The sequence below is a fragment of the Asterias amurensis genome, chromosome 6 (assembly GCF_032118995.1).
Source record: "Asterias amurensis chromosome 6, ASM3211899v1".
In the NCBI taxonomy this organism is placed as follows: Eukaryota; Metazoa; Echinodermata; class Asteroidea; order Forcipulatida; family Asteriidae; genus Asterias; species Asterias amurensis.
Genome location: NC_092653.1, coordinates 18290540 through 18315433, shown reverse-complemented (window position 1 = coordinate 18315433; position 24894 = coordinate 18290540). Strand labels below are relative to the sequence as shown.

Below are 24894 nucleotides of genomic sequence, written 5' to 3'. Positions count from 1 at the left end.
GAAAAAGAGTTGTCCCTCATTATATGGCTCTTCATAGAGTGCCTTTTCACTCTTTTGCATTTAGGGAGTGAGGCTAGAGGTTAACACTGTGCTAAACAATAATGAAAGAAAAACTTCTCTTGGTGCACGAATTTATATGCTTTCGAACGACCAATTGCTATAGGCCTGAATTATTTCTTTATTTGAGTGAGAATATACCTCTTTCTTTAAAACTACGTTACTTCAGAGGGAGCCGTTTCTCACAATATTTTATCAACAGCTCTCCATTGCTCGTTACCAAGTAAGTTTTTATGTCACCAATTATTTTGAGTAACCAATACTGTCCAGTACCTTTAAGTCATCGGAGTGTGGGTTCGAATCCCGGTCATGACAATTGTGTCCTTGAGCAATTTTTTGTTTGTTTTAATTGCTTCTCTTCACCCAGGAGTATCAATGGACACCGTGTGAGCGCCACGGTAGCTCGGGACTAGCTGAACACTCCATAGGGAGCTGGAAAGATAAGAGCCTATAGTTTCATCGTTACATAATAATAATAATAATAATAGAGCACCGAATTCAAACTCTGGTGTTTCTGATCTACAACAATTTGGTTCGAGTCCCGATCGTAACTCTTGTGTCTTTAAGTAAGGCACTTAACCATTGCTTTGTCCTTCGAATGGGGCGTAAAACCGTTGGTCCCGTGTGTTGTAACGCACGTGATAGAATCCACTGCACTTATAGAAAAGAGAAGGTGTTTGCCCTTGTGTCCCTGACTGTGGTTGTTGAATGCGCCGTACTATAGCACTTTGTAAACCCTTTAAAGGTGCATGCCTCAGAATTCATAACTGCAATAACCTATATTTCTGTAAAAATGTATATTGAGCGCCTAGATGCGAGCGCTTATAAGACTACGATATTATTACACATAAAGGAACATTTGTTTTTGCTAACAAAACAGTTGCTGGCAGTGTAAGCACTCTATGTAATCCACCATATACATAAACTGACAAGCCTGTAGAAGTTTGAAATCGATCGGCCATCTGGGTCACGAGAGAATAGTGAAAATTAATGATTACAAATTTTGTACTACATCGATGCCAAAATAAAAATGAATAAAACGCTCACTGAGTGATAAGCTCCAAACGCGAAGTTACATTATTTATTTCCCGTCAAATATGACATTTCAGACAAAAATATTTCAAGGGATGTTTTCAACTATCATCATCATTAGACCGTGTAAGTTTAATGTTAATCTGTGATCTTCACGATTTGTGTTTCTTACCAAATCTGAAACACTCCTTTAAGCATCAAATTTGGCTTAAAAGTTTTCTGCTTAGCCGAAATGAGCAGGGTGCCAGTCACACATTTGAGCTTGTAAAATGGTGTTTTGACTGTTAACCGTATTCAGGTAAGTAATTGTTAGCTATGACTTTTTTTGGTTAAGCAGGTCTATGAAAGTGGGCCCATAAGGGCACTGATGTTTATTTTGCTTTAAAGGTGCATTGAGATGTTATTGTGAATTGCGCTTAAAAGCACATACCGTATATGTAGCATGATTTGACGTGTATTTCCCTTTATGGGTTAACAATTTCATAAACACGAAACTCGGCATCTTCACGCCACTCCAAACTGCTAGACCCGGCGTAAGCGTTACACACGCCCTCTTGAGACCAGTCGAAGATAACACAGTCTCGGTAGTTCACGCAGGACATTCCACAGTGAAACACACTTTTCTCTACCGTCGTAGACAGAGGCACCTGGTTCTTTATTGCGCATCTTTTGCAAAGCCTGTTGAAAGAGGTCGACTTATGAATGCTGGACTCGCCTGTAATAAAGACAAGTCAAAAGTGTTGAGTTAGATCCCTTCACTCTTGGAACTTAAAGTGTTCCACGCCACAGAGATAGCGGTTAGTGGCTGTACCCTTTGGAAATAATACCTTCTACAATTATGTAATCAGCCACCATCTTATAGTAGCCTGATCATCTGACGTCACACTTTGAGGCTCGTGAATAACGCCTGAGACCTGCCTCCAAACCGGCGTGTATATTCACCTTTGACCTCCTTTCATTTCGCATAGAGATACGCAGTCAAACTCTATTGTGGGGGTCGACCCAGGGAAGCTAAACGAACGCTCCCAGTGAAAACGCAACGGTATGGGGTGCATGTTGACCAATGAACCTCCATTTTAAACTGGTCCCCTGCCTTATACACATGTACGTCGAATTAAACTGCGAATCTTCAGATCCATGAAGGCCATGTGAAATGATGTGAGGTCAAAGGTGATTATATACCTGGGTCCAATGGGAGATCTATGGCGTAATTCACTAGTCTCTAAGTGTGACGTCAGATGTTCAAGCTGTACCTCCACTTGTCCTCTATAGGCGAGGGCGCCCTACTCAATTGACTTTTTCTCTTCTTTAAAGGCACCTGGAAATAGGATTTCTTTTCTTTTAAACATAAGAGTATATGTTTATTAACAATAAAACAATTTTTTTAGTAATTGTTTGTCACGATTTATATGTTAAAAAAATTAATTAAGTGACTGGGGGTTGACTCCGCCTACCCCTTTTGTGACGTAGGAAAAGGAAGACTTTGCCTCGATCAAACATAGACCCCCCTCGATGCGTAGATAAACACACTTGCAAAAGTACATGTAATTCTAAGACGTGAGTTTGTACGCTGCGAAAAAGGTTTTTTTCTGGCATTTTTCCGGCAATGCCGACCAGGTGTATTGCTGCTGGATGCAGCAAAACAATTAAAGATGGGGTCAGTCTTCATCTGTTTCCTGCAGATCCCAAGTACTGGCGGTTGTGGGCTGCGAAAGTCAGATTAACTAGAGCAAAGTGGTCCGGTCCGACGTTTTTTTCAGCGCTGCAGCGAACACTTAGAGCCGTCGTGCTTCGAATCCTGGACACACAACTCATTTGACATGACGAGAAGAGCCATTCTTAAACACGACGCCGTCCCAACAATTTTTCTAGCTAGTGGGAAGACGAAGAAGGTATCTGAAAGACGTGACGAACTCAGAGGAGCATTTGCTAAACGTGAAAAAATTCGGGTAAGTTTGAACTTTGAGGGTATGTTTTTAGCTTTTGCCAAGTGACACGATTTTTTGTTGGTACCGCATGCGATTCACCGTGCGTGCAGGTCCTATGTGACCGTCCGCCCATTATACAGCAGCCATAGTGCGTGCGTGCAGTCTGCTCCGTGGCCGTATTTCTATAATAATACGTAGGCAGACCCACATCTTACAACCCATTTGGTCACTAAAAAGTCGCATAGTTAAATAAAAATAGCAGCAATAGCTTTTGTAAAAACCACTAGGCGTTCAACATGTTCAAGTTTCAATGTACGTATGTGTGTAAAATCGTGTCTAAATTTGTTTTCATGTGCCATGTTCCCAGACGTAATGTACGGGGGCCCGACTACAAATTTTCTCTCCAAATATCGCGCCTTGAAATACGTCACGAACAGCGCCCTCTCGGGTCGGGGCCTACTCGTAAATTTGTAAATACAATCAAAACTAAGATTTTTAAACCTTAGTTAATTTTTTATTCACATTCCTCTCATAAAAACACATATTTTAGTGACAAAAGCTTTATTTAAAAAATACCACTTCCAGGTGACTTTAATTATTCTCGTGCAAATTCGATGACAAATTGAGCCAAAATTTTCACTGGTTTGTTATTATACACACATGTATACATATGTTGAGATACACAAAGTGAGATTACTGGTATTTGACAGTTACCAAACGTGTCCGGTGCCTTTAAAGGCAGTGGACACTATTGGTAATTACTCAAAATAATTATTAGCATAGAACCTGTGTTAGTGACGAGTAATGGGGAGAGGTTGATGGTATAAAACGTTGTGAGAAACAGCTCCCTCTGAAGTGCCATAGTTTTCGATAAAGAAGTAATTTTCCACGAATTTGATTTCGAGACCTTAGCTCAGATTTAGAACTTGAGGTCTCGAAATCAACCATCTAAACGCACACAACTTCGTGTGACAAGGGTGTTTTTTCTTTCATTATTATCTCGCAACTTCGATGACCGGTTGAGCTCAAATTTTCACAGGTTTGTTATTTTATGCATATGTTGAGATACACCAACTGTGAAGGCTAGTCTTTGACAATTACCATAGTGTCCAGTGTCTTTAAACGAAGCTTTCTCGAACGTGGTCATATCTAAAGCTATTAAAATTATCCGATTATCAAAAATAAATGTTTTAAGCTTCCAACCTGATCTCTTATACCTTTATCTTTTTGCCCTTGCTAGGTCTTTTAATGGATTATAATCCCCTGGTGTGCGTCGAAGTGTGATGTCAGATGTTCAGGTTAATCTTACGCCAGTTTCATACAAGCTTTGACAAAAACCGTTTGATCCCTTTAAAGGCACCGGACACCATTGATATTGCAAAGACCAGTATTCTCACTTATAGTGTATCCCAACATATTATTATATGCAGAAAATAACAAATCTGTAAACATTTGGGCTCATTTGTTCATCAACTTTGCAAGAGAAAGATGATAGAAAAACACCTTTGTATGTTATTATTTGGGTGAGAAGTTACCTCTTATATAGGATTTGAGGCATTGCATGGTGAGGTATCAATGTATATTTGGTTTGCGGTAACACCATGTGTGTATCTACTTGCCAGGTAGAGTTGTTCTTAGGGAACTGTCTTGCTTTATTCTACTGCCGTGGAGTAGATAATCGGAGGTTCGGGAGACTTCTCAGTTCTGAAAAGAACTGTCCTACTTTTTTAACTTTTACCAGGGCGAATGGTATAGAAATTAGACTGGACTACTACTTTAGCTTATAGGATCGTAATTAACTGTACTCCTGACGATGACTAGAGCAAGCTAGTCGAAACGTTGAGACCAATTTCAGAACTGACTCCGCGGCAGTACAGTTAATTACGCATATGTTGAGATACACCAACTGTGAAGGCTAGTCTTTGACAATTACCAATAGTGTCCACTGCCTTTAAATAACAGACGAGTAAAATAGAACAACTGTTTGAAAAGCAATGGTATGAGCAGTTATCTCAATGAACTTCATGTCAACTACTATCACCGTGTTAGTGATGAATACAAAGTTCTTGAATATGTTGAATATACAAAAATATATTCAAACAGTTATTTATGTTGTTCATTTGGTGTCTTTGTAACAAAAAGTGTACCCTTGATTGTGGCTCAAACAGAAACATATAAATTATTAAACTCGCCAAACGGCCACATCACAAGTTCATCCCAATCATTTTGCAATTTTGTATTTCTTATCAATAGTCAATATTATTTATTACATTATAAAGACCATATTAAACTTTCATACCGAACATTTCGTCCCTCTGTATTGTCACATCTATTTTTATCACAAGTTACCATGGTGATTAAAGACAATGGCCTCGTGCTTTAAGTTCCGTTCATGGTTTTTTAAACACCGGAGGAATTATTAATGGAAAATTCCATGTGATGTGTTTGCGCAAAATTATTCACAAAACTCAATGCATTCGTCGGTATTCATTATTTTTAGAAATTCACAGACTGTGTGGTGTGTCATCTTAAATTCCCAGATATACCAAGTTCTGATGTTGGTGGTATAATGTTCCAGGAGATACTAAGGGGACACTGTGTACACTTTGTGGTTAAATGCAAAGTACAGACCATCATGCTGTCACCATCTTGGTCATGTTCCCTGTTTCATTAACAGTAGGGAAGGGCAAAAGTCCAAAAACTATCATAAACTAGACATGATTGCATTTGTGCACAAATGCAGAGCTGTTTCGTTAATAAAAATTTAAATTTTGTCAACTGAATTTGAAATGTATTCTTTTTTTAAAGCAGTTATGACTAATCCAGGCTATTAAAAAAAAAAAAAAATGGATTATACCATGTTCGGATAGCAATTTATTCGTTAAAGGTGCAAAAATTGAAAAAAATCATAAAATATCGTGTGATGACGTCACTATGACGTCATTTCACAATTCACGAGAGCTTGCCAAAATCTAACAACCTACCAAGTTTCAACATAATCGCATAATCACTTAGAGAGTTATATTAGTTCAAAAAGTGCACCTTTAAGGCCGCGTCACGTGACCCCCAATGACGTCATTGATCTGAAACTTCACACATATGATGGCTGCCTGACAGTTAACGTGTGTGTAAAATTTGAAGTGATTACAAAAAACTTCACCACACACATCTTCAAAAAGTCCATTTTGACGAGTTTTCAACCTGCCGCTAGAGGGCGCCGTTGCATTTTGTGACGTCATTGGTATTTTTTTTTTAACTGCCCACCCTAGCCACGCACTAACATCGTTAAAAGCAACTTCATATCTTTTTCCAATTTTGAATTAGAGGGCCACTTCCGGTTTCGACCGGAAGTAGAGGTCATGTGAGGTCACGCACACGAAACAAAAAGAAGACCTTATTTATCCCTCCCCAATCCCGCAAACAGAAACCTACGGTCTCTTGTGGCTGATTTGTTATAAATTTTCAAACATTTAAAATACAACACCTTTAAGATGACGTCACGTGACTTCTGATTATGTCATAATGACATCCTTGTTTCGCAATGATCATTGCACCAATACCTTTCATCCCTGAAAATTTCATTGCAATTGCTCTTTGGGAACATTGCAAATCAGCCAGCACTTATATGAAATTTTTCTGAAGATGACAAATAAAAAAAATAATAACTAGACATGATTGCATTTGTGCACAAATGCAGAGCTGTTTCGTTAATAACAATTTAAATTATTTTTGTCAACTGAATTTGAAATTTATTCTTTTTTTAAAGCAGTTATGACTAATCCAGGCTATTGAAAAAAAAAAATTTGGATTATACCATGTTCGGATAGCAATTTATTCGTTAAAGGTGCAAAAATTGAAAAAATCATAAAAAATTATGTGATGACGTCACTATGACGTCATTTCACAATTCACGAGAGCTTGCCAATATCTAACAACCTACCAAGTTTCAACATAATCGCATAATTACTTAGAGAGTTATATTAGTTCAAAAAGTGCACCTTTAAGGCCGCGTCACGTGACCCCTAATGACGTCATTGATCTGAAACTTCACACATATGATGGCTGCCTGACAGTTAACGTGTGTGTAAAATTTGAAGTGATTACAAAAAACTTCACCACACACATCTTCAAAAAGTCCATTTTGACGAGTTTTCAACCTGCCGCTAGAGGGCGCCGTTGCATTTTGTGACGTCATTGATATTTTTTGTGAACTGCCCACCCTTGCCAGGCACTAATATCGTTAAAAGCAACTTCATATCTTTTGCCAATTTTGAATTAGAGGGCCACTTCCGATTTCGACCGGAAGTAGAGGTCATGTGAGGTCACGCACACGAAACAAAATGAAGACCTTATTTATCCCTCCCCAATCCCGCAAACAGAAACCTACGGTCTCTTGTGGCTGATTTGTTATAAATTTTCAAACATTTAAAATACAACACCTTTAAGATGACGTCACGTGACTTCTGATTATGTCATAATGACATCCTTGTTTCGCAATGATCATTGCACCAATACCTTTCATCCCTGAAAATTTCATTGCAATTGCTCTTTGGGAACATTGCAAATGTTTCGCTGCGCTTCGCTACGAAACAGCTAATAATAATAATAATAAAAAAAACTTTAACAAAAACAAGAGCTGTTTCGCTGCGCTTCGCTACGAAACAGCTAATAATAAAAAAAACTTTAACAAAAACAAGAGCTGTTTCGCTGCGCTTCGCTACGAAACAGCTAATAATAATAAAAACTTTAACAAAAACAAGAGCTGTTTCGCTGCGCTTCGCTACGAAACAGCTAATAATAATAATAATAATAAAAAAAACTTTAACAAAAACAAGAGCTGTTTCGCTGCGCTTCGCTACGAAACAGCTTATAATAATAAAAAAAACTTTAACAAAAACAAGAGCTGTTTCGCTGCGCTGCGCTACGAAACAGCTAAAAAAGATGTGCTCTCCCAGACCTAGCTCATAAAAAGTACACATTTATATACTATACATTGAACACTCTAAAACCTTACTTGGTAACGAGTAATGGAGAGAATTTGGCAGTTTAAAACACTGTGAGAAACGGCTCCCTCTGAAGTGGAGTAGTTTTCGAGAAAGAAGTCATTTTCCACGAGTTTGATTTCAAGACCTAAGATTTAGAATTTGAGGTCTAGATATTCAAGCATCTGAATGCACACAACTTCGTGTGACAAGGGTGTTTTTTCTTTCATTATTATCTCGCAACTTCGACGACCGATTGAGCTGAAATTTTCACAGGTTTGTTATTATATGCATATGTTGAGATACACCAAGTGAGAAGACAGGCCTTCGTTCATTACAATAGAGTCCAGTGTCTTTAAAGCAGCTCTATGAAATTGGGCCCTGGCGCTTATCCATCCATTAATTGAAAGCAGAATGAAAAAGAACGTCTTAATAAAGGTTTTCTCGGTCAAATTCGGCAAATGAGCAGCCAGTTTCATTTTCATGCGTTCGAATTAAAGCTGTTTTGCCTCTACAGTTGTTACTGCGTTTCAAATTCAGAATTCGGCCATTCAATTTCATTTTGAATCGAGTCAAATTCCTTTAGTACTCTGTTCAATTTAGCGTAGCGTCATTCTTTTTCGTGACACACACGCCTTAAGAAGCGTCTGCGAATTTGAATGCTGCTTTGGTGAATTGTTAAATTGAATGATTATTTTGTTAAATCGAATCACGCAACATCACATTTTGACTAATCAAAAACGAAATCGAATGACCCTATTTTAGAAGCATTCGTTTTCGCGCGAAAAAGAATAGCTTGGGGGTAAAATTGGCCGCTCATTTGTAGAAATTGACAGAGAAAACCTATATGTTCGAAAGTCACAATTATCATTCGTTCGTTGACACTCTGTTCTTTGTCAATTGTGTAACAGGGGCACAATTTCATAGAGCTGCCTCAGCAAAAAAAAATGATTTAACGCGAAATACACATAATACTGGCCAAAATTACATCCCATCTAAATCGCTCGTAACTGGTATTTAGCTTTTATAAGGTATTTTGCTGATGTTTACTTTTTTTTTAGCTCTAGGAAATTTTTCTGCTTAGGACAAAGCAGTTCTATAAATTGTGGCCCAGTTGCTTGCAATAAGTGCAAAACTCCAAACGCCATGACGGTTCCCAAAAAAATGACAACTTACCCATTGTGATTTCCAGGGTCACTAAGACAACCATCAGGGACAGTAAGCGGCGGTTCCATCCACTCCTTGTAGCCTTCCGAGAATAACATTTTCCCATCTCCATTTTTTATGACTTTCTGATACTCCTCCAAAATACTCCGTCAATAATACAAACGCGGACGAGCAGCAGCCTGTTTGCAGAAATGTAAGCTGAGTATTTTGATCTACTTCGCAACCAAAGGTGTGTCGTGTCCGTGTGCTTGTAACCTACTGTGAACACCTCATTTACAAATTGTAACCTGGCAGAATTGCAATGTTAAAGGCACTGGACATTATTGGTAATTACTCTTGTGTTCTGTACCGATGACAAATTATACTAACATGGATGATCATACAATCTCATTTGTGTCCGAGTTGGTATTTTGTTTGTTAAAGGCAATGTCAGACACTATTGGTAATTACTCAAAACAGGTATTGTTAGCAAACAAACTTTACTTGGTACTGATAAACGAAGAGCTGTTGATAGAATATAAAAAATTGAGAAACGGCTCCTCCATGTGGAGTTACGGTATTATTTTTGAGAAATGGGTAATTCGCTGACAGAAGCGTTGTTGAGGGGAAGCCATTTATAATACGTCTGAAAGCAGCCAAGGTAATGCAACAAGGGTTTTCTCTTTCCTTTATTTCTTTTCTTGCAAATTCAATTGAGCCCGAATTTTCACAGGTTTGTTATTCTATAGATGAAGACTGAGAGTGTTGGTCTTTGACAATCCAAACGTGTCCAGTGCTAGGGAGGGTGTAGCTTTCAATAATTCCATGACCATAAAAACTTGCTGGGTACCTACGACAAGCACTGCAGCTATTGATAATTATGTTGAGAAACATTTCTCTGCAGAGGAATGTGGTCTAAGTGATGAGAGAGGAATGCAAAAACATTCCAATCTGAGAAACGTGTCTGACTGAAACATGTCTCAGATTGTATATTATTCCAGTTGCGGATTATTCCTACTCGGTGACGTAACCGCTCCAGGTTTTCGGCAATTATCTCAAATCTACATTTAAGACAAGATTATTTAAAGGTGGCAAAAAACAATGGTTATGTAGGCCTACATCCCCTTTAAAATGGTGCGGTAATTACGGGCGGAGAGGACAAAAAGGGATTTGACCCCTTTTGATTAATGACTTAGGTTTTACATGAGACGGATGAACGGATGAGACCAGTTGTAATTATCTGGGTGTGTGTGCGGGGGGGGGGGGCTGGTAGGCTAACTCCGATTCCGATATGACTGATATTGACCTATAGTTTCGTAAAAACCGTTTTTAAGCAAAATATTGTGAAGGTAGCAAACTCCTTTGCTATATAAGAAAGAAATGAGTCGGGTACCAGTCACAGCAGCGTTCGGTATTTGGCCGGTAAGCTATTTGTGTATGAGCAAGAGTTATCTGTGCTCAGCAAGGTTTTGTTGTGCTTACATGATTTGTGCAAATTAGCCGCGGGAAGTGATCAAGGCGCTACAGCCAGCCGCGACCTGCAAAATCCCATGAGTACCCATCACTGAATTCCGCCAGCGCACCCCCATACATAACAGAGAAAAATATAATACGTGTACAGCGTATGTACACATACGTACTGTACATGTACATGTACCATCTGTATATGTACACTTACGGTACATGGGTTCTTGTTGAAAATACAAAGACACGACCGTACTCACGACTTCGCTATACTGTTCTCGCTGTACAATGTATGGTAATGTACATATGTATGCACTGCATGCGTGTGCAGCGAACTGGGCCGGGGAACAGTACGTCAACAGCCTTGATCAAGGCTACGCGGGAAGCGAATCAAAGACAGATCTTAATTTTGGTTTTTACCCATACACCGATGTGTGTTAGCACTGTATACTCAATACACATCGGTGTATGGGTAAAAACCAAAATTAATATTCTTTATCCCCGATGCAAATTTAACATCTATCAAAGACAGATCGCTGTACTGTTAGCCTACATGTTGAAAGATTGTGTTGATTTTGTAGAAAACGAAATGGGAGGTATTTCATCGGCAATGTTTACAGAAATCGTGAATTTTGGTGAAAACATCTGGGTTTTAGTGGGGGATTTTGTTTTACAAACATTCGGCCGTCCATGTCGACCCAGGAAGGTCTATAGACCTTTCTTTTGCAACGTCACAGCCCGAGTTTTTGCCAACCCAGATTGGACAACTATGGAAAGCCATAGATGAAAATCAAGAAAAGATCGCTATTTTTAGTAACAATGTAACAGAGTTTGTTGATTTTGTTTAAAGGCAGTGGTCACTATTGGTAATACTCGACTAATTTTTAGCAGAAAACCTCACTTGGTAATGAGTAACGGGGAGAGGTTGTGAGAAACGGCTCCCTCTGAAGTGACGTAGTTTTCGAGAAAGAAGTAAATTTCAACGAATTTGATTGCGAGACCTCAAGTGTAAAGTTTGAGGTCTTGAAATCAATCATCTGAAAGCACACAACTTTGTGTCCAACCAAAGCGTTTTGTCTATTGTTAAAGGAACACGTTGCCTTGGATCGGACGAGTTGGTCAAAACAAAAGCGTTTGTAACCGTTTTTTATAAAATGCATATGGTTGGAAAGGTGTTTTAAAAGTAGAATACAATGTTCCACACAAGTTTGCCTCGAAATTGCGTGGTTTTCCTTCTACTGTGCGAACTAACATGGTCGGCCATTTATGGGAGTCAAAATTTTGACCCCCATAAATGGCCGACGTGTTTAGTCGACGAGGTAAAAGGAAAACCACGCAATTTCGAGGCATGTTTGTGTGGATTATTGTATTCTACTTTTACAACAGCTTTCTACTCATATGCATTTTATAAAAAACGGTTACAAAGGCTTTTCAAAGACCAACTCGACCGATCCAAGGCAACGTGTTCCTTTAATGTCAAAAATAAAATAATGATTACCGTAAACGAATAATAGCGCCCTCTATTCTGCGTGCTCAATGCGCGCACTGAGTTTTGTGACAAAAAGGACTTGTGCTACTCTAATTTACGATGGCCGACCAGTGTTGAACACGTTTCATACGATTTTAAGCCGATAGTTCCTGATTCCATTGCAAGAAAATTTTCGCTATGGACTACTCAAAGTATAAAGTTTCACAGCTAAAGACAGAGTTAAAGAAACGTGGCTTAAGAGTCAAGGGTCTGAAACGTGAAATGGTAATGAAATTCTTGTTTTGAGTGTTTGTATTGTTAGTATAAAAAGCCGGGTGGGTGTGTGTACACTGTGTGTGTGTAGCAACGCAAACGCCCGAATAATCATCATGTATTTTGTACACAAAATATACCAAAAATAATAAGAATTTGATTCCACTATTGTTTGTGTAGATTCCCGTATCACGTTTTGTCAATTTTAAATTTAAGTGTTATTCTTCTGATGGTCACCATTGGCATAATTATCATAGTTTGGCAGTGCAATATGCAAACTTCAATGTTATTTGATTTTGAGTGAATTTTTAAATTTATACAAATTTTAACTGAAAAAAAAAATTAAATAAAAATTACATATCAGAATTCAGACAAACCTTTTGAATTTTTTACTTTTGTAAAGGATGGATCACTTTCTATAGGCCTGGATATTTTTCCATATCACACCACCACTTATTCACTCATTTTTACACAAAGTTGACAAAGGGATATCTTATATTGAAATAAACTCGGTCGCACTAAAAACCGACAACTCACGACCCCTCACGACAACTCACGACAACAATTTTTAAATAAGGGAATAACAGTGTTCGTACCCGGTCTTCACTGCGTGGTAATGACCGGGTTGGTGGCTGGCACTGTTAACGGACCTAGCCGAAGAAAGCCGAAAGAAAAAGAGGTGGCGTGATACAGAAACTTTTCCGTTGGCCTATAAATAATATAGAAATGAGCATAGCACCATAAATATTGTGTGGCCAATACACTGGACTACCTCTGCTTGTTTGTCCTAAACGTACACCCCAACCCTTCCAGTTCAAAATATTTTGTACTACCACTCAATCTCAAGTCGAGAAAGAGGTAAATTAGTTTTTTGAATAGAAATACGCTTATATTCCAAGATTTGTCCCTAAGTTATCAGATTGTGTCGCTCATGACTATATTCAAGTCAACATAAGTTACCACTGAAATTTAAAACCATTGGACACTTTCGGTAAACAGCATTGTCCAAAGGCAATACTTTGTGTTTCAGAACTTGTATATTTATATAAAATAATAAAACCTGTGAAAATTTAGGCTCAATCGGTCATAATTTCCACAAAAATCCAAGAGTTATGAAAGTAAAAGCTGTAGACAAATTTTGAGGTGTGCCCCCTTTCATAATTTCAAAAGTTGATAAACATTGGACTAGGGCTTACATGTAGTTACTCTTAAGCCCTAATTTGTTTCATTTCACTTGCAGATAAATCGTCTTAAAGAAACCGACGAGATGTTTCAGCAGAACAACATAACACCTGGCATAGGGGAGTTAATCAAGGGACCGCAGCAGTCTCAAGCCCAGACTCCTAGCCCATTAGAATCTGAAGATCATCACATAATTAGGGAGCAACATCGTTTGGACCGGGAAGAAAGAGCCAAGATCACCCTGTGGAAGAAGCCTATAACCACCTTGGCGTATTTTGTACTGGAGACTTGGGTCATCCTGGTTGGATGGTGTCATAGGTGAGATGAAGTTTGGAATATTCAGGCCTGTATAAGGGCAAGGGCACCAAGGCATTTTCTCCTTGGTAAAGGGCACCCTATGAGGAAATTTTTAACTTCTACTTAAAGGCAGTGGACACTATTGGTAATTACTCAAAATAATTATCAGCATTAAACCAAACTTGGTAACGAGTAATGGGACAGTATAAAACATTGTGAGAAACGGCTTCCTCTAAAGTGATGTACATGTAGTCTTGGAGAAAGAAGTACATGTAGTTTTCCACGAATTTATTTCGAGAACTCAAGTTTAGAATTTGAGGTCTCGAAATCAATCATCTAAAAGCACACAACTTCGTGTGACAAGGTTATTTTTTATTTCATCTCGCAACTTTGACGCCCAAATGAGCTCAAATTTTCACAGGTTTGTTATTTTATGCATAATGTTTAGATAACAAAGTGAGGACACTGGTCTTTGACAATTACCAATAGTGTCTACTGTCTTTGAGCATTTAAAGGGCACACTAAGGCAATGACCAGTGGGCATGGAGGCAGTCGCCTTTGTTGCCTCCATGAAGTATCAGGCCTGGGATCAGTGGTTTTGTTCGAGCTGAAACTATTTGTACAAAAATGTTTGCACAATCAGTCGATCTTGTAGGATTAGTTTACTTGCAAGTGGCAATTGTGTAGAATAGTTTGCGTAGTTTGCTGATAGTGCAGGAATGGTCTGCGCGACATGCCAATCAAGCAGGAGTACTTTGCGCAATTTGTTGATATTTGCTGAAATCAATTCCTACTATGTTTGAGTTGTTTTTGATTTAGGGATCCACAGTGTGTCTTTGCCGAGCGGTCTACACTGTGTAGTTCATTAGACCCAAGCTGATTTTTGGGGTTGAACAAAGAATTGACTAGAATGGGATTCGAACCAATGACCTCCGGATTACCGTGCCGGCGCTCTACCAACTGAGCTATCTAGCCCTATATTGGCGGTGTCCCTATTTTGTCAATATCTTTGTTCGGGGGTGCCAGTCAGAAGCCATACAACCGTTAACTGCCATGTAGCCAGGGATCACACCCAAATTACGATACAACCTGGGAAGCGGCAGCCAGGGGATCAAGTGTGTACATGTACCTTACTGATTAAGGCAAATGCGGTTACGTTTTTGTTCTTATCGCGGTATTGGAATTGTAAACGGACCAGACCTGCAGACTAGTGAACTGACAAGCTTATTGGTCCTCCTGGCAAGTCACTGAACAAGTTACAGGCCAAACCCTGCAGGTACCATGCAGATTTGCAAACATGGAATTGATAATTACATTATGTAAATGTCAGTGTTTATGATGTACATGTACTGGTAGGTATTGTACTATGCGTGCTTTACCATTGGAAGTCCAGAAGACTAAAAGGCTTGTACATGTATGTACATAACTCAAAATGGTTGTACATGTAGAACAAAATTTCACAAGGATCAAAAGAACACTTTTCACATGAACATAGTCAACATGATCCAATGAAAACAGTGTTGAAATTTGTACTTTCCTTCGTATGAACCAGCACAAACACTGACAAAGAAAACATATTAATCTCATTTATCTTCTGGTTACAACTTCCATACAGAATTAAAGACACTGGACGCTTTTGGTAATTGTCAAAGACCAGTCTTCTCTCTTGGTGTATCTCAACATGCATAAATAACAAGAAAAAACACCCTTGTCACACGTAGTTGTAAGCTTTCAGATGCTTGATTTCAAGACTGCAAAATCTAATTTTGAGGTCTTGAAATCAAGTTCAAATATTTTAGTTGAAAATAACTTCTATCTAGAAAACTATGTTACTTCAGAGGGAACCGTTTCTCACAATAATATTAATTATAACACCCCTTACCAATATTCTGCCTTTTCATTGGTTTAGAGTGCGTCACATGATATGGCGTCTTAGTTTTACTATACGGCAGCCGTGTGATAGTGCATCGGTTTGCCGTGCGCTAGTCCGAAGACTAGCACACGGCGTGCAGTACCCAGACGTCCATTGCATGTACGAGGATGATAAATTAATAGTCTGTAACCATTTCGGATTACATGACACTACACGCAGCACAGTAAAAGTTTTTGCAGTCTGTATTCGCGTCGTCCGTGGATTCTAGCATTCAGGTCTGTACATGTAACTCCCTCGGTGATCCCCGGAGCGTTCTATTTTCCCTCGGCTTCGCCTAAGGAAAATAGAACGCTCCGGGGATCACCTCGGAGTCATATGTAGTTTTAACCATAGCACTCGAAGCAGTCAATATTTGTATACTATCAACAGCTTCCCATTACTCATTACCAAGTAAGGTTTCATGCTGATAATTATTTGAGTACATGTAATTACCAATAGTGTCCAGTGCCTTTATAAGAAACTTCATAGTTTATTGTTCACTCAGCATACGCATGCATTTGTTAATTAAACATTAGAAAGTATTTAAAGGGTGGCTGCAGTGTTTTTTTTTATTCATTTAAACGATTAAACATGACTTTTTAAACCTGAAATATTTTTTCTATTTTTTTATTAAATGCGCAAGTATTTTAAAAATGGTTTTCAAGAGATTTAACGTTTGCATAAACGTGACGTCATGTCGGTAACCCGAGCCGTCGGGCCCCCTGACTGTGTGCATATAGAGACGTGTGCACTGTGTGGCCTGGTACCTAGGCGCGTGTAGTTAGAGACCAGACTCTTTTTGCCGACGATATGTTTGAATTCCCGATGTGACGTCGATGGTAGGGGCGGTAACAATCAACTATTAGCTCATTACGCAAGTTAGATATGTTAGGAATAAACAAACACATTTTATTGATGTTCAATACATATATCAGAAATAAATGACTGTAAATTAACTGTTTTATTTTAATGCACTGCAGCATCCCTTTAAAAGACCACCAGACATGTCTGTTTGTACATTGTACGTTTACTGGCCTGATGCTAAAAACACTGGCCTGGGGCCTGCGACTCAGTGTTTATTTCAAGCTCTTGCGTCATTGTTCAGTGACTTTAAAAGAATTTGAGACAGCCACGTACATTCATTTCTTGAAATTCCACAGTTGCATTGCATCAGTAGGAGTCCCTAGGACACTGATTTTATAATTGCCTTTAGTCATGACGGTCGTAGGGCTGTAATTTGTACAACTAATCTTTGCAGTACATGCAGTGAGCAGTGAAATTAGATACTGAAGCGTGGGTTTCCTTTATTAATGTTGTTGGCCCAAACTACAATGTGTAAATGCTACTCTTTTATCCATCTCAACTAAAAACAGAAATGACATTTGAGCGGTGGTTGTCGCAGGCAGACAAAAATAGTCTGGTTTTTCGATGGGCTTTGTCAGTTAAAAAACACCTTTAATATTCGGTGAATGCTACATACATACATGTACAATGATAGGAGATACACTATAGACCAATATAGAAATATGGCTGTGTCCAAATAACAAGCGTGGAATTTCATGTATGAGGAGAGCAGGCCATTTTCATTTTGCAAAGGGTACTTCCATTGGAAAATCTTAAAAAGTCTGTGGGAAACCTGTTTCAGGCACTGGACACTATTGGTAATTATTCAAAATAATTATTAGCATAAAAACTTACTTGGTAACAAGCAATGAAGAGCTGTTGATAGTCTGGCTCCCTCTAAACTAATGTAGATTTCGAGAAAGAAATAAATGTAATTTTTCTCGAATTTGATTTTGTGACCTCAGAATTAGATTTTGAGGTCTCGAAATCAAGCATCTGAAAGCACACAATTTGGTGTGACAAGGGTGTTCTTTCTTCAAATATTATCTCGCAACTTCGACGCCCAATTGAATTCAAGTTTATACAGGTTTGTTTTTTTATGCATATGTTGAGATACACAAAGTGAGAAGACTGGTCTTTGACAATTACCAATAGTGTCCAGTGTCTTTAAGTTTAGAGGGCACAAAGGCCAGGACATTGGGAAAAAGAAGCCTACATGTACAGTGTAATTCCAGGCCTGCCAACAAATCTACCCTTACAGCTCTGGCAATGGCCACAGTATTATCAATAATTAGCATTATAATGCCCATTGCACACCATCTACAAAATGCTTGTATCCGAATGAGAAAACCACTGAAACAAAAAACTGATCAGGGGTCGATTTCACAAAGAGGCTAGTCCTAACTTAGGACTAGTCCTACGAGATATTCAAAACATGGGTAGCCCTAAGTTAGGACGAGTAACTTGTCTTAAGTCAAGATAGGACTAGTCTTAACTCTTTGTGAAATCCACCCCAGATACAGTAGAGACTGAAAACCCAATAATTTCCATGATTCACTCTATCCATGTTTTGATGAACAAATTTTGAAATCTCCCTGATGATGGAAAATTTCCCCCTTTATGTTGAATGTAATTCTAAGTATCTCCCTGATTGCAAGATGTAATTGTTGGCAGCTTTGCATACATTATCGGAATGTATGCAGGTACAGGCTGGTATGTTTTTTTAATGTAACTTGGTGCCAGCATTATCTGTACATAGTTGAAAGCTTTAAAAGCACATTTTGGAAGTTATTTCTGTCTGCGTAAACAGTTTAAATGCAATGTAACAACAATATCAAATATGATAATCTTATCCCAATAGGTGCTCAAGGCCCCATACAAGATTACAGAAAATATTCATGATGACGACTCAAGCTCTGCTGTTTCTGATTGCAGCAGAGTTTGGGTTTGAGTCCTGGTCATGACACTTGATGTTAATAAAGAGGCAAAACCATTAGTGCTGCGTCTTCCAGATGGGACAGAAAGCCTTGTGTTGTGTAATGCACATTCATAAGTACCTACATGTACGACAGTTTTTTTATCCATTCTGATTGGTCGAGAGGGCATCACGTGGGGGTGTTTAAACAGATGATATAATACCAGTAAAAAGTGTTAAAACATGGGCGTGACTCGCAAGCTTGCACCTGTGCTTACAATGTACAAGACAGTTTATTCATTCCTATTGGTCGAGAGCAACGGCTGGAAAACCTGGGCCACATCGGGCGATTTGCTTGACGCGCACGCAATCTCCTTATAAGGAGTTTTTACCAGAGGGTCTAACCATTTCATAGCTGGAAGGGTGTTTTGTTGAAAGAAATCATTGAACAATTATTTTAAAAAATGCATTTTTTTTACTTTTGGACCAAAAAGTTTTGATGTTTTTGACCGAAAAGGTATTTATGAATGGGAATAAAAATGTGCTTGGCCGGTATTAAACACTCTGTTTAAAACCAGTTGCAGTCTGGATTTTATTAAAAAGGGTGTTTAAAACAGGCCAAGCACATACATTGTATTTATTCCCTTAACAGTACACGTATCAAAAAGACAAGGGGTTTGCCCCGGTGTTCCTTGTTTGATTAGCTGCATATTGCACCACAGAACCTTGTAGACCATCATGATGTTTTATAAAGGAATGGATAATCATATTCTACAGAGGCTGACAGGGCTCTACAGGGTGTCTCAAAAAACTATACACTTTTGAAAAAATATATGATTCTTGCGGAAAAGGTTTATAATGTATGGATAGCTTATGGACTCAACTTTCAAATGACACCAAAAAGTCTGAAAATGAGTCATGATTGGGTGAACACTTAGGTCATGTAGGTTGCGCAGTACTTGGCCCATAGAATCATATATTTTTTTATTCGGCACCCATTTTAAAAGTGTATAGTTTTTTTTGAGACACACGGTATAACCAATACTTTGCAGGAAAATACTGACTGTTGAAGCGTCTTAAGCTTTACTGAGTGACAGATACATGTATGAGCACAACATGTACATGGCAAGCGCCCGCGACTTGGTGTCTTTTTGGAGCATGACAAAGGGCAGAGTCGGAGGCATTCGTGGTTGAGTGCTCATGGGGGCCACGGCGCTCCGTGCCCCACGAGCATGCAGTGAAGACACGGTCTGTTATTAAAGTACGATCGAGGAGGCTGGCGGGACTCTAGCCGGGCTGCCTGTTGGGCCTGGCAAGAGGCCCTGACTTGGTGGGAAGACGGTTTACATAAAATGAGAAGCAACTATATTATTATTTTTTTTTGTAAATGCGCAGTAGGCAATGTACCACAGTTGCTGTTTAGCGTTGGTGTTCACAGCTAATGGAGCTTAACGTATTCCCTGTCTTCTCTCTACATTAGGTTATGGCTTAACAGGAGGAAGGTAGCTGGTACCAGTCTACTTGCAGCCTGCATTCTTGTGTTGTACCACATTGAAGGATCACATCAAGTAGTAAGCTATGATTTATAATTTCAGGGCCCTATTTCATGACTCTGCTTACCGCCAAATTCTGCGCTTACGATCACCATCCTCCACTTACGTGCAAGCAATTTCTGCGCTAGCTGTTTAAGCATAGAATGCCTAGTAACGTGGAGTACACACGCACACAAGCCAAAGTTACCGCTAGCTTGTGACATAAGCACAGAATTCCTTGCTTCCGTGAGCACTGATTCTTTGCTAATTGTAAGCAGCATGAAGTTGGGCCCTGGTCATGAAGTGCCCCGATACTTTTCTGCTTAAAGGCACTGGACACTATTGGTAATTACTCAAAATAATTGTTAGCATAAAAACTTGCTAGTAAACGAGCAATGGACAGCTATTGATAGTATAAAACATTGTGAGAAACGGCTCCCTCTGAAGTAACGTAGTTTTCGAGAAAGAAGTAATTTCTCACTAAAATATTTGAATTGAATTTGAGACTTCGGCTGAGGTCCCGAATTCAAGCATCTAAAAGCACACAATTTGTGCGACAGGGGCATTTTTTCTTCCATTATTCTCTTGCAACTTCGACATTCACTTGAGCTCAAATTTTCACAGGTTTGTTATTTTGTGCATATGTTGAAATACACCAAGTGAGAAGACTGGTCTTTGACAATTACCAATAGTGTCCAGTGTCTTTAAAGGGAAGGTACATGTACACGTTTGGTAATTGTCAAAGACCAGTCTTCTCACTTGGTGTATCCCATCATAACCATAAAATAACAAGCCTGTGAAAATTTGGGCTCAATTGGTCATCGAAGTTGCAAGAATATGATGAAAGAAAAAACACCCTTGTTGGACGAAGTGGTGTGCTTCCATATAAGAACAAAAGACTTCTAGCTAGAAGTCTTTTGTTATTTTAGTGAGAAATTACCTCTTTCTCAAAAACTACATTACTTCAGAGGGAGTCGTTTCCCACAATGTTTTATACTATCAACAGCTCTCTAATGCTTGATACCAAGTCAGTTTTTAAGTTAATATTTGTTTTGAGTTAATACCAAACGTGTACTTTCCCTTTTAACCACAGCATGGCAATTGCCCTGGGTGCTGGGTGCTTTTGCTGTGGTGCCCTTTGTAAAGTTCCAAAACAAATATTGTACATGAGGCCCTTTATTACCAGAGGAACATTGCTGTGCCCATTCAATTCAAGAGCGAAGTTGAAAGTCCTGCACGGCAAACCTCACCTGATTGTTCTCCCACCATGCAACTTTTCAAATTCTACATTTTTAATTTTTAAACCTCATTTTCTTTTACATCATTTTCTCATTACATGAATATGCCAGAAACAGCATTGTAGCCACGGTGGGTGGTTGTGGGAGGGCCTGCCCAGCACTTGACAATTTCTGCCCGCCGCAAAGGAGACTACCACCAACCACAAAATTTACCCAGAAATTAATACAAAATTAAAAATACTGCCGATATTGATCACATTGATATATTAAAAAGAAATTTTTCCATATTTTGTAACTTTAGATGCGAATTGTAATTCTTTTGAGCAGGAAATTTGGGAGATAAAAATACGAACGTATTCACATGATACTTGTTTCTACGGACGAACAGTACAGTACGGTCCCAGGGTTCGAAATTAGCGGTCGCCCGATCGCCAAATGCGAGTGAAAATAGCAGCGGGCGACTGAAAACCCTTTCTCACTAGCCCGCTGGGTGAGTCAAATAATTATTCCTTTTCACATATAAATGAGGGTTCAGTGGCAAAATCCCACAGAAAACTTTTACTAAAGCTTTTAAATTAGTAAGTTTGACACGTCTAGATACTTGCTAGATTTAATTTTGTCGTGATCGGGACCGGAATTGCTGTCGTTCGTTTCAGAAAACACGTACAATCAATTGAAAACACGATGCACAAACCACATGGTGCCGAGTATCCTCTCACAGTACACGGTCGCCCACTGGTGGTACATCCTTGCAGTATGCACAGCACATACACAACGCACACAGTCGTCCAAAGTCCATTCTGACCAACTCTCTGCACGCTGTGATTGGCCGTTGATGGCTTTTATTAATTCCATATTCATGATGTTCTTGACTAGACTTCAATGCAGTACACGTTCACGAACGGAGTAAAGAATTGCCGAACGTTGTGCATAATGACTGCAGACTGTGCTCAATGTACAGCCTTGGACAACCAATAACATGGACAACTTTTGCCAACAGAGGGCGTTGCGGGGCAAAGTTCATTGAATTATTTCTCGATGTGCGTTGTTGACTGATCGTTGATTCATGAAGATTTTGTTTCAAACGGAGTTCAAAACATGTTCAAATCAACCGACCCCCTAACCACGAAGTCATTAAAGTTGTTGTTGATGGAAAAAGGATAGTTTAAGGTAAAAATTCAGATTAAAATCCTAAAAAAAAAAAAACTTTAAGGGCTTCACTTTCGTGTGTTTTTTTGTGTTTTTTTTTTTTCGTTTTGAAAATTTTGTGTATAATAACATGCGGGCTAGTGAAAAAACCTGCGGGCGATCGAGAACTTTGGTTGACTCGCCCAGCGGGCGATTGAAAAAAAAAGTTAAGGGAAACCCCTGGGTCCCCTATTATGTACTTCTTTCCCTGAGGTTTTTAGTGATGAGTTTACTAACTGTTTTCTTTTTTGGTACTTTTCCAGTATGTACAGCGTGTTAGGAAGCAGGCAGTCTGGTGCCTGTATTGGGTGGGCCTTGGTATTCTATCCTCAGTGGGACTAGGAACCGGACTTCATACTTTCCTGCTTTATCTGGTGAGTTGCAATCAATAAATCAAATGGAAATTGAATTTTAAAATGGAGTTAATTGGAACTCTACTCCAAGTTTCACCCCAGTTTGCCAATTATGCAATTTTAATGTAACGCTGGTTGGTTATCATGGTTATCATGGTAAGGAACGTTTGAAGTACCTTATATGACCTGCGGTACCCTGTAAACAATTTCTCCTTTGTACAGTTGTATTGTGAAAAGAATTGTTCAACTCTCTTATGATGTGTCTTGGCCGAGTAGATAAGAGCAACGAACTCAAGCTCTGGTGATTCTGATTGTGGGTTCGAGTTCCTGTCTTGACACTTGTGCCCTTATTGTTGCTTCCTTAAAATGGGGCGTGAAGCAGTTGGTCCTACATTTGTACATGTTTGTGTTGTGTAAAAGAACCTGTAAACCTGCGGACCACCTGCGGTACCCTGTAAACAATTTCTCCTTTGTACAGTTGTATTGTGAAAAGAATTGTTCAACTCTCTTATGATGTGTCTTGGCCGAGTAGATAAGAGCAACGAACTCAAGCTCTGGTGATTCTGATTGTGGGTTCGAGTTCCTGTCTTGACACTTGTGCCCTTATTGTTGCTTCCTTGAAATGGGGCGTAAAGCAGTTGGTCCTACATTTGTACATGTTTGTGTTGTGTAAAAGAACCCAGTGCAAGGGTTTACCCCCCGGTGGTTTGATTGCCAGTATATTGTGCCACAGCACCTTGTAAACCTTGCAGGATAATTCTGAATGTCGGAGCACCATGAGCATCACTGAGTGACGAATTTGAGAGCTATAGATAGGAAGCCCATATTATTGTTTCTATAATGTTGTTGTAACTGTATTTTTTACAGGGACCTCATATAGCATCAGTCACCCTAGCTGCCTTTGAGTGTCAATCAGTAGACTTTCCTGAACCACCCTACCCAGACGAGTAAGTTAAACATACTCAAAAGGTTCTCTCTTTTCAATCCTTTCATATTGTATTCACCTCAGCCATTCAAAATCCAACTGCATGTTTTGGACTCAAAACTCCATGTGGAAGTGTTGTGGCAGAGCGGTTAAAAGCATCGAATTCAAGCTCTGGTGTTTCTGGGGTGGATTTCACAAAGAGTTAAGACTACTTTTATCTCTAGTTAGGACGAGTTACTCGTTTAGACTAAGCGCCTTGAGTTCATTGTTGGTAGATACGTGCGCTATATAAGACTTTGATATTATTAATATTGTGTAGTACACTGGGCCCAATTTGATGGCTCTACTGAAGGGAGGATATTGCGCTTACACCCCATGGAAATATGTGTGTTTTACAGGGACCTGTAAGCGCAGCGTTCCCCAGCAAGCAGAGCCATGAAAGTGGACTGTGATCATACTTCACCATAGGCTGAACATCTGACGTCATGCTTCGAGGCTTGTGAATAACGCCAGTCTGCCTTGAGCACCTGGCCGGATTCCTGCCAGATGTATCTTTGACCTTGCCTCCGTTTCTCACGAAGATTCGTAGTCAATTCACCCGTATGTACATGTACACGTATTATAGTGTATTATAGTGTATTATAGTGTACACTACATGTACATGCAATATACAAACAAGCACATTTTGCATGCAAACAACAAAAAGCACAGGCTAACAAACTACATCACCGATGCAAATTTAACATCTATTAAATCGTTTGCAGTACCCGCTGCTAAAACATAGGATTCGAACTGCCTCTAACTACTGGGCAATCTCGGTGGTCTAGTTGGTATGACACTGCTCTAGAATTGCAAAGGTCGTGGGTTCGAATCCCACCCGAGTAAAAATGCCTGTGATTTTCACAGGACTCGGGAAAGTACTGAGTATACAGTCCTACACACATCGGTGTATTTGGGTAAAAACCAAAAATTAATAAACTACATCACCTCGCACCAATCATACATGTAACACAGATATGGAAAGCTTATTGTACGTACTTCTCAGCATGATTATCCAATGAAGACCAGTGCCTGTCTTTATCCTCGTGGCTGAGCGGTTAAGAGCACCGAATTCAAGCTCTGCTGATTCTGTTCAGCAGAGTGTGGGTTTGAATCCCGG

General features: G+C 39.2%; 2 protein-coding genes and 2 non-coding genes across 4 annotated transcripts in view; 2 read left to right on the top strand and 2 right to left on the bottom strand.

Annotated features, from left to right (window-relative positions):
- Positions 1-1293: 1293 nt before the first annotated feature.
- On the bottom strand, positions 1294-9373 carry LOC139939055 (uncharacterized). Its single transcript, XM_071934775.1, has 2 exons — positions 9176-9373; positions 1294-1804 (listed from the first exon to the last, which is right to left on the bottom strand). The coding sequence occupies exons 1-2, from the start codon at positions 9276-9278 to the stop codon at positions 1554-1556; spliced, it is 354 nt and encodes a 117-aa protein (XP_071790876.1). The 5' UTR covers positions 9279-9373; the 3' UTR covers positions 1294-1553.
- Positions 9374-12191: 2818 nt separating this feature from the next.
- Positions 12192-24894, top strand: part of LOC139938521 (vacuole membrane protein 1-like) — a 28559-nt gene continuing 15856 nt past the window's right edge. The window contains exons 1-5 of the mRNA XM_071934091.1: positions 12192-12362; positions 13591-13850; positions 19980-20070; positions 22721-22831; positions 23678-23757. Of these exons, the coding sequence (XP_071790192.1) occupies positions 12276-12362; positions 13591-13850; positions 19980-20070; positions 22721-22831; positions 23678-23757 (629 nt within the window). The 5' untranslated portion in view covers positions 12192-12275. The remainder of the gene's footprint in view (positions 12363-13590; positions 13851-19979; positions 20071-22720; positions 22832-23677; positions 23758-24894) is intronic.
- On the bottom strand, positions 14732-14804 carry Trnat-ggu (transfer RNA threonine (anticodon GGU)). The gene has a single exon. It is a non-coding gene; the product is annotated as a tRNA-Thr (tRNA).
- Trnas-aga (transfer RNA serine (anticodon AGA)) lies at positions 24549-24622 on the top strand. Its single transcript has one exon. It is a non-coding gene; the product is annotated as a tRNA-Ser (tRNA).

What these genes read in the sequence shown, in the direction of transcription:
- LOC139939055 (XM_071934775.1), bottom strand. Translation starts at nt 9,278, where the DNA reads ATGGAGATGGGAAAATGTTATTCTCGGAAGGCTACAAGGAGTGGATGG. An exon ending in GACCCTGGAAATCACAATGG is followed by an intron (nt 1,805 to 9,175) that starts GTAAGTTGTCAT and finishes TCTTTATTACAG; the next exon opens with GCGAGTCCAGCATTCATAAG.